The following is a 10,233-nucleotide window of genomic DNA, read 5'->3' as shown; positions in this document are numbered from 1 at the left end:
AAAAGACACCTTTTCGATGTTTGGGATCAATGCTCAGAAAGATGGGGATATTGATGAAGATGTGAACAGTCGAATCAAAGCCGGATGAATGAGGTGGCGCCAAAGCTTCTGGCATTCTGTGTGACAAGAGTGTCACAGAAGCTAAAAGGCAAGTTATATAGGACGACGATTCGATCGGCGGTGTTGTATGATGCTGAGTGTTGGCCGACTAAAACGCGACATGTTCAACAGTTAGGTGTGACAAAGATGCACATATATTAAGATAGATGTGTGGCCATATAAAGAATGACGGAATTCGAAATGATGATATACTACTAAATTTCCATTAGAGCATGGTTAATAGTACAACCAGCAGCTGACTAGATGATCTTGCGATGTCATAGCCAATCTTATAGCCGGCAGGTATAATAGTTGCTTATAAATATGTAGTACTTCCTCCGTCCCAAAATAAGTGACTCAACTTTGTACTTATTTTAGGACGGAGGGAGTACTTTGTTGCTATAGCTGGTTGTTAATTAGTAGTCCGTTTCTTTTCTTTCTCCTCTTCTCTCTCCGCCAACTCATCAAAAATATAGTAATATTTAAGACCTTACAACCCGCCTAGGTCATCTTATTATACTTGCTCTTAGACATTAAAGCTGTGGCAAATCTAGAACAAGAGAGGATAAGGCTGGTCATAGTGGGAGTAACTTAGCAAGTAACATAGCGCACTCCAAGAAAATTTTGCTTATGTGGCAAGTAGTTAATGATAGGTGGTAACATAATATGTTACTGTAACATAGCGCTTCCCAAGACAAGATGAGTCTACAAGTTAATAAATGAAGCCATCTATGATACTACTATTATGTTACTACTTTGCATTATGAAGGTAGTAACTTAGACTAGTGTCATATGCATAACACTAGTCTAAGAGGGTGCTTGGATACGTTTTAGTCTCATGACTAAAAGTAGTGGGACTAAAACTTGTTAGCCTCACTCATGCTTGGATCCAAGTACTAAAGAGACTAAAATCAAGTTAATGAGCATTTATTATTCTCCAAACCCTCCAATCCAGAACTCGCCCGTGTTAAAGGAGATGAGTTAAATGAGGAGAGAGGGGACTAATCCACATTTTAGTAGGAGTACCCCTGACTAAATTTTTTTAGTCTCAAGAATAGTTTTAGCCCCTCTTTAGTTAGGGCGTGCTTGGAACTTTAGCCTTTTAAAAAGACTATTTTTAGTCAGACTAAAATAAGTCTCTTGATCCAAGCACCCTCTAAGTTAGGGGGTGTTTGGGTGTTTGGTTCAGAAGTCTTAGGACTTTTTCTAGTCCCAGGGACTAATCAAAAAAGACTTTTTAGTAGAGTCTTTTTCTAGTTCCCGTAAAAAAAGTCCCTCCCATTTGGTTCCTAGGGATTTTTTAGGGATTTTTTCTAGTCACTGGGACTAAAAAGTCCCTGAACCAAACACCCCTTACTCCCCAGTATGACTAGCCTAATTCATTCAAAATGGGTAGTAAAACCATTGGCTGTGGTCGTTCTCGCACGGCGGCACGCGCCCCATAGCAGCAGTCAACAAAGGTTGTCGTCTCGAGTATCTGGACAGGCCTCAACTCTCAAGCGTTTGTCTGGGCCCACACCGCCCACCACAACACTACCTACCAGACGGTTTCATATAGCAGCACTGTAGAGTAGATTCAAAATCATTTGAAAAGCAAAGAGGAATTCCCCTCTCTACTTTATCCTCGTCAATCAAAAACAAAAGGACCAATAATAATCCCCTCACCAACCCTCGTCTACTCTTCTTCTTTTCCAGCCCCGCAATCCATCCGTCGCGCGGCCCACCGTCGCCGGCGGCGCGGAACACCGTCTTCTCCCCGGCATCCTCCAGGGCGGAGCGCTGGAGATCCGACTCCGCTCGGTTGCTTCTCTCGTCGGTAAGGAACGCTGTCCTGATTCTTCCTCGAGTTTGGATTTATTTTTGTTCCGGAGTATCGTGTCTTTCCTTCGCTGCACCCGGGGGCAATCCACCCGAATCTCCTCCTTCTTTTCCTTTAATTTTAGTACTTATTTATCCCCGCTGCGAGTGTGCTGCTGCTTCAGAAATCCAGTCCACCCACTCCATGGTTTTGGTTAGGTTCGTACTGTTCATAGCGCAGAATCGGGCCCTCCTAACCGCGTCAACAGGGTTTGGTGCCAAACATTGATACGGCCGTCCCCTAGAGGCTAAGAGTCAAGCGGCAGTGGGCAAACAACCGCTCCACCGACGATCTTTAAAGTGATATATACGTACCAGCAATAGATAGATAGCTGCTCTAGGCCGTACCCATTCAATCTTTACTGCCAGTTGGCTTGGAAATTTCGACGTCGAGCCAACCGTTTCCAGTGTTTTAAGGGTCAAGTGGTCGAATCAGCCGAACGAGTTTTGGCTATTAGCTTCGAAGCTGGCCTGTTTCAGGACTAAAGTAAAGGTCGACATTATTTGTTCTGTGACTTGGGAGGCTTCCACAGTTCTATCAGCGATCGGCACTGTGTTTTCTCAGTTTCGGAGGTACGTGCACTGTGTTGATTGTCAGGGTAGCTAAGAGCTTATAGTTACATGATTCAGTTTACTCCTTGGGTTTGTCAGCTTCAAGTAGTTGGATTTTCAACCTAAATTCGTTTAGTTGTTTGGTACAAGGAAGATTGCCATGTTGTTCTGGTTTATTTGACCGTTTAGTACTTCAATCTTTGCAGTCTTTCATGTATAGTGATGGTGATACTGACGGTCAGATCTTTGCATTCTTAAACCTTTCCTCAAGTGATGGAAGAAATAAAGCCAAAATTTACATTGATAGCAGAACACTGATGCTGGCTGTACCATTGTTGTTATGTTCAAACCTTTGTTGTTGCATATGAATACTCCAGCTCTGCTTTCTTCCATATGAAAAGTGTTTTAATACTTTGAGTAATTTCCAGCACCTAAATCAGAAATATATATTCCTAGAAGACTATAACTGCAATATTAGCCCTACCAAGCCCTTCTTGTTTCTGCAATCCTTAATATGATCAGAGTAGCTTGTCTATACAAGGATTCAATTCTAGTGTAAATTACAGTGTTCCTGTTCTGCCCATTATTAGTCTGCGCTCATAGTTTTATAGATCATGCCGGCCTTTCTATTCTTTTGTGATGTGAAGTCATATAGGGAACTATCAACTGTTTAGGAACCAGTTACATAAAGAGAATAATTGTGTGAAATAATAAATATACCAAGACAGGATTATGAGTAGAAATAATTTGTAACTTAGATGTGGGCCAGTAAGTTGCTGCTGACATCTCTAAAAGAATTCCAAGCCATTTACTTTCTATCAACTGAATGGCATCTTAAGTTTTGCATATTCTTTCACACAATTGTAGACTTGTACTGGTACTTATTTGAGGTTAGCGTTTTTAAAAATATTTATGGTCTCCTGAGTTTAAGAAGAATCAAGAGTGAAATTTATATGACAAACGCTATCACTGCTTGATGTTGGTTTCATCTGTTATCTGTGGGACATGATAATGTTTAGAGAATAGGCTTTCATCCTGTTTTATAAGCCACACGGCCGAAGGATACATGGTGTTGAGGCAACCCTCTTTCAAAGCAGATCAAAGAAAACCATGCTAAACAAAGCGAGCAGAGCAAACAACACAGAATGAACACCAAGCCCCTAGCCTGGAAACGTTACGAGGAGTGCACTGCTGGATGATGCTAGCTTGCGGCCAAGGAAAAGAACAGCAGCTGCATAGCCACAACAAGAAGCACCAGAAGGAGCCGACCACAAGCGAACCGACATCCCCTGGATAAAATCACTGGACTGCGACGCAATGCTCTATCAAACTTGCTCCGGACGGAGGAGCGCGACTCTGCGAGCGAGCAGAAGGGACTGGGGCAACTGCCGATGTAGTCACATGAAGAGACGGCACAACAGAGCCACCATTCATCTCGAACCGAAGATGCTCCAAGTCACCATCCATGCCTGCCGAAGAAGCCATCACACCACACCCAGAAGGGAATTGGGATCTCTGGTGGCATGCCAGGAGGGGTAACGTCACGTTGCGCTGCCGCCGAGTCTGACAAGATGGACATGGGTTGTCACCTGGGACTCTGAAAGGGGATGGGGGAACTGCGGTGAAGCCCCCAAGAGGGATGCAAAACCCAAAGGCCTAGCTTTCACCGGCGTACTGTGCCGTCCTTGTTAGGACCACCCACTGCCCACATGGACAAGGAAAGCAGCCAACACTGCCGCCACCAGGGAGCAGTCCGCGCAGCCCGCCTTCCAGGGCCGCCGCCCTGGTTTCTGGCCCTGCAAGAGGGGCGCACCAGGAGGGAACCTCACTGCCACTGTCGCCAAGAGCCACACGGGCCAGCCTTCGAGTTGCTCTCGAGACGCTGGGGCTAGGGTTTGGGTCGCCCTCGAGTTGCTCTAGGGAGAGCGACGCAAGGGCCAGTTTTCCACCATCCCAATTATCCTGGAACTTAATAATTATGTTAGTTGCCCAGACTTGTTATGTTTTTGTTTTTGTTTTTTTTTGCGGGTGACTTGTTATGTTGTCAGCTCTCTAGATTCCTGGACTAGGATTAGCATTTTCTAATTATCACCTTAATTGGAGGTCGATGGATGTCCCAAGCCTCTATCAACATTCAACTCTTCTTTTGTTGACTGAACAAATGATTACAGTGGGAGGGATGCAACCTTACTGTTTAGTTGACAGCAACAGATTAGACGTTCATGGTATTTAATTACATTTCTGATTGTTGTGAATTGTTACCCAAATCTCAGAGGTTTCAGGGTTTTGTTGACATTCCATAAGTTGGATATTAATTGTTTGTTAGTGATCATCAATATTAGTAGACTAACCGACCTTGTACTGATTTTTTTGGAACATGCTACTTTCCTGGAAATATTCATTATGGTATCCCTGCACGCCTCAGTGTAATGTGATGTTTTGGAAGTTGTAGCCAGCACTCCAAATTGATATAACTAAGTCCTAGATAAATCATGTTGAATTGTTTATACTGGCCCTCTGAAGTGGTTCTATGTTAGGAACTTGACTTGGTCTTCATGCTTCCTAGGGTAGAACCTTTGGGTTGTGATGTTTACTACGAGAACAAACTTTTTATCTACTGTGGTTTGTAGTTATAGCCTGCATATTTTTCCCAGGTGATAAATCATGTTGATAATGGCTTTCTCATAATTGTTTTATTACTTCAAATTTGATTGGGCGAGGATTTTCATGCTCACTACAGTGGGCTCTTTGGGTTGTCATGTTTTTTATTCGACATTCCTTAATCACTGTGTTTATGCTAGTTTTATATGAGACGCTAATGTTTGATAATTGGAAACTATAGCCTATAAATGTAATCATTTTCCAGTCAAGTTCGCAACTTATTTGGAATTGTAGGAGCACTATTTGCTATGATTAAACTGAGGAAATAAAGGGATAGATAATTATCTACAAAAAGCCAGTCAAGCAGAGTAACACTGTCTTCATTTGAAATGCTACAACTGCAAGTATTTGTGCTCCTGTTTTTGTTATTAATTCTTTTTTTATTTTATCTTCTATTTCATTAATCATAGCTGCATTACATCCAGTCTATCTTGTAATTATTGCAACTTTACTCACCAATTATTTGTCTTGCTCCCTTTTTTATTTATAGGACATAATGGCGGATATCCAGTTAGGATGTTACACTATAAAGTCCCATGGAGCCAAAGTGGCAAGACTCCACATGTATGACTGGATAATACTTCTCCTCCTTGCTGTCATAGATGGACTGTTGAATATAATCGAGCCTTTTCACCGCTTCATTGGGAAGGACATGATGACTGACTTGAGATATCCATTAAAGGGCAATACTGTGCCCTTTTGGGCTGTTCCGGTGTGTTCTTGTGCTGCTAATTTTGGACTCATTTTTTCCACCGCTTGCATCATTTTGTGTGCCATTCAAAAGATAGTTCCAATTTTATAACCCGCCTGATTTGCAGCTCATTGGAATTGTCTTGCCATGTGTCATCTTTGGTGGAATTTACTTCAAGAAGAAGAATATCTATGATTTGCACCATGGCATACTGGGTATTTACATATTCTTGGGCATATGAATATGTTTATATTGTATGTACAAGAAATAATGAAACACATATAATTTTGTAGGTATTCTTTATTCGGTGCTCATAACTGCGGTGATTACTGATGCCATTAAGGATGGAGTTGGCCGACCACGTCCTGATTTCTTCTGGCGCTGTTTCCCAGATGGAAAGGATGTAAGATTAGTAGATTACTACCCTGGAACTCCACTTTTTCCAGCCACAAGTTCATCTTTGTTGACCTACCCACTGTTCAATTGCTCTTATCATGTATGGAGTCCAAATTGACCAAAACTCATCGAAGGACTCTATTTTCAGCTCTATGATAATGTCACTACTGGCGTTCTGTGCCATGGAGAGAAGAGTGTCATCAAAGAAGGTCACAAGAGCTTCCCAAGTGGACACTCATCATGTAAGTGATGCTTAATATTCCTTTGGTAATGTTAGAGTTATATTCTAGCCTATATATTTTCCCCGTTGTATGAGGGGTTATTGGTGTCAGGCATTTGTTGCTCAGCTATGCCTGAGGCATTCTTTCTTTAAAACTCCATTACATGAAGACGTTTTTTACACCCTTGTGATAATCCTTTTGACAGTCCGTGCTGGGACCTGGGTTGGGCTGCTTCTGGCAGTCATGGAGCCAGGGGAGCTCTGACAGGTGGCTAGGCCACAATTGGGCATGAGACAGCCTGGTGCATTGGCTACTTTGGTGTGATGTCGCAGTGAACCAGGAAGTGGCAGGCACGAAAGTGCAGTGGTGTGCCGCCTTCCAGTTTAGATGCTTGGCTGCTGCTTAGTGTAGTAGTTGTGTGAAGTAGTTTGATTAGACAATGCACATCAGTCATGTGTTTGATTAGAGGCCCCACAAAATTGGCCTAGCCTTAGCCTTGTCTCAAGGGTGTGGTGAAATGCAAGTCCAGTCAGAAGCATTTCTTCCAAGTAAAAGGAAAAAGTTTTTAGGCCAATTCAATATCAGAAGTGGGGTATGGCAAGTCCCAATCTTTCATTAGGCACGTCTAGCATCTATGGTAGTGCTGTTACAGTTCCGTCAAATAGGTCATGGCTCGATCATCTAATAACCGTGTTTTCTTTCACCTTGTGTTAATCTATTCCAGGGTCTTTCGCCGGCCTAGGCTTCCTTACATGGTACTTGACTGGGAAAATCGCAGTTTTTGACCGTAAAGGTCATATTGCAAAGCTGTGCATTATTGTTCTGCCTCTACTTACTGCTGCACTTGTTGCTGTTTCTCGAGTGGATGACTACTGGCATCACTGGCAAGATGTGGTTGCAGGAGCTGTTCTAGGTTTGCCATTTCCGTAGTTGTGTAAATTCACATAGGTGACCTTCTATATTTTTTCTAAAAATGCATATAATTATTTTCTTCTCCTGTTGTTTCCTGTTCCCTTTGCAGGTCTCACAGTGGCTTCATTTTGTTACCTGCAATTTTTCCCATATCCTTATGATGCAGATGGTGCCTCCTTTTACCTGTTTTATCACCTATCGAGTTTCCGTGTTTTGCAGTAATAACAGTAGCAATTTGCATTGCAGGACTGTGGCCTCACGCATACACCCTCCAGCTAGCCGAGGCACGCAACAGTGGCATTGCAAACTCCTTCAGCGTGCGACCACCCACGGAGACCGAAGAAGGGGAAGGTCAGGGTGGGATCGCCCTAAGAGACACGAGTCCTATTCTCGACACCATGGAGTCTGGCAGGAGATATGGAAACTAGGAGGACCGGACCATACGACTAGCTGAAGTACCATGATCGTCCTGACCTTCTTCATGGGCGTGTTTTCGATACACATGGCAGGGAAGAGCTGTTTTCTCATGGACAGTTTGGTGTATTATAGAGCTGTCGTTTCGTCAACCTCTGTATGGGTTTTCAGTGTTTAATAGAGGTTTGGTTTGTGTTAACTGGATAGTTAGCCTCGTAAGGATCAGCTGTACATTACCTAGTGGAGTGCTTCGTCGTCCACGGCGGTGAACATGTTGCATTATTTCTTGCTCTCTGCCCCCTGAGTCCCTGAGCGATGGTTGATCTTGCTCTTGAGCAAGCAGTATGTATACATGGTTGACTTGTTACGCGAAGTGTGAAGTTTGGTTGTCTGCACAGTGATGAAGCCAGAAGCAAAGACTTGCTGGATGCTAAGCTGGTCGAACCACATTGCTAAGCTGTAATCAGGTAAAGTTCCATTACATGTTGTTCTTAAGAAGTAGGGCCTGGAACCACATTCAGTTCACATGGATGGCATTATATTCAACTCTAGTGCGTGCCTTGGTTCTTTTTTCCCCTTGATTTTGAGGGAAACAGAAGGGATTTCTCCTTACTGTTTTTTTTTGGCAAAAGAGTGCTTGTTTTACAGTCAAAGTCGCCAAGCCAAGCATTTGGGAGTTTCGTGCTATGAGTGACGAGAGAATGTGATGCTGCCTTCGTATTATCTTGCATTAATCTATGATTTTGGCATCCATATATAGCGACTAGACTGGAGAGAGCAATTATCATAACATTCCATACGGGAGGGCATATAACATGGGGAACACATCTGGCAAGCTCTCCTGCCTCGGCGATTTACGGCTCAGCTGCTGTGGCGAGAAGCCATCTTCTCCGGTGCCGGAGCCGGCGCCGGCGCCAGTCGACAGCTATCCACCACCACCAGCGCCGGCTGCTCCTGTCCCTCCTCCTCATGCTTCTCCAGGTCCAGGGTATGCCAACGTACACGACCAGGGCAAGTAGCTACTGGAATATGCGCAGATCGCGTCGCGGCGGAATGCACGACTCTGTCTTTTGTTGTTTGTGTGACAAAGCAACAGCATGCTTTTCTGGTGTAGAGGCAAAGTTGTTTATATTGCTTGCTTGTAATGTACCCCGAGCAGTTCATCAGGTAATGCCCGTACAGTTGACAAATAACTGCAAGTGTCATCCGCAACAATTACAAATATGACATATTTGGCTTGAATGCGTTCGTGTTTTTATTTTTCTTATTTTGGCTTGTTAGATAATATTGGTAATCTTGTTCTAGAGCTCTATGCAGGCGGTCATCTGTATGATAGGGTACACATTTTGTATTGAATTAATACACACATAAATTTGCTATTTTGGAATTTATGTAGTACTCCTTCCTTCTCAGAAGTATAACTTTGACTATGATTTTTTGCTTACAATATGTCTATAAAATTACTATGAAGACGTATCATGCAATGTTTTTTTGGGGAGTCATAAAAATATATTTTGAAAGATAAATAATATGATAATAGTCATATATGTCCAATCCATCTATTTTTGTACGTATTAGTAATAGTTTGGTGTGTTGGAGTTTCTGCTTAGACTTTTCTTTTGGAAAGGAGCCATCCAAGGTACACATACCACTTTGTTACTCTAGTGTTATACTGATCATAAAGGCACAATTACAAACTTGATGTTTAACATTCACAGGCGGTACAGGCCCGACTAGCACACCTGTGAATTTGTTGCCTTGCATTTGTTGTGTTGTTTCTTTAAAAGAAAACGGGAATACCGGGCCTCTGCATCACATTATGCAGACAACCATGTTATTAAGCGTCAAACAAGTTGTACCCGACAATAAAACAAATAAATGAAAGACACGACCACAAGCTGTGGAATTTGAGATTACATAGTTCATCCACATAATCTATGAGTGGCTCGCCAATCAAACTAGTTGAATCAAACCTAGTGGCTCGCCAATCAATAGTTCATCCACATTATTGGTTGTGTTGCTTAGGTTGAGTTGTACAACACCTTGTCATAGAAAATGGACATGCCCGTATATAGTTGTGTTAGAACGAAGTGGTGGAAACTCAAGGGGAGGCAGCTCATGCCCTTAAGGAGAGGGTTATTAAGGAGTGCCCTTGGGAGGAAGGAGATGATGCAAAGAATATGTGGATTAATATGGGAAGGAAGGTGACTTCAAAGGAGTTTAGGGTGACCAGGGAAAGTAGAAGCGAAGCTGAAGATACATGTTGGTGGAAAGATGATGTCCATAAGGCTATTAAGGAGAAGAAAGAATATTTCACATGCCTACACCTAGATGAGAGTGTAGACAACATAGAAAAGTACAAGGTGGCAAAGAAGACTGCAAAGCGAGTTGTATGTGAAGCAAGGGGTCAAGCAAGGGGTCTGGCGCATG

General features: G+C 42.9%; 1 protein-coding gene across 2 annotated transcripts; it reads left to right on the top strand.

Moving 5' to 3' along the window:
* Nucleotides 1–1,582: 1,582 nt before the first annotated feature.
* LOC109759633 (lipid phosphate phosphatase 2) lies at nt 1,583–8,176 on the top strand. 2 transcript variants are annotated; one of them, XM_020318458.3, is made up of 8 exons: nt 1,583–1,915; nt 5,660–5,881; nt 5,988–6,075; nt 6,154–6,263; nt 6,405–6,498; nt 7,202–7,390; nt 7,499–7,558; nt 7,636–8,176. In XM_020318458.3, exons 2-8 carry the CDS (start codon nt 5,666–5,668, stop codon nt 7,815–7,817), a joined length of 939 nt encoding a protein of 312 aa, XP_020174047.1. In that variant the 5' UTR covers nt 1,583–1,915; nt 5,660–5,665; the 3' UTR covers nt 7,818–8,176. The 2 variants fall into 2 exon arrangements, with proteins under 2 accessions (XP_020174047.1, XP_045084815.1); XM_045228880.2 differs by having other exon boundaries at nt 1,583–2,529.
* Nucleotides 8,177–10,233: the final 2,057 nt, after the last annotated feature.

Source organism: Aegilops tauschii, chromosome 5 (assembly GCF_002575655.3).
Source record: "Aegilops tauschii subsp. strangulata cultivar AL8/78 chromosome 5, Aet v6.0, whole genome shotgun sequence".
NCBI classification, from domain to species: domain Eukaryota; kingdom Viridiplantae; phylum Streptophyta; class Magnoliopsida; order Poales; family Poaceae; genus Aegilops; species Aegilops tauschii.
This window is presented reverse-complemented; position numbering and strand designations above follow the sequence as displayed.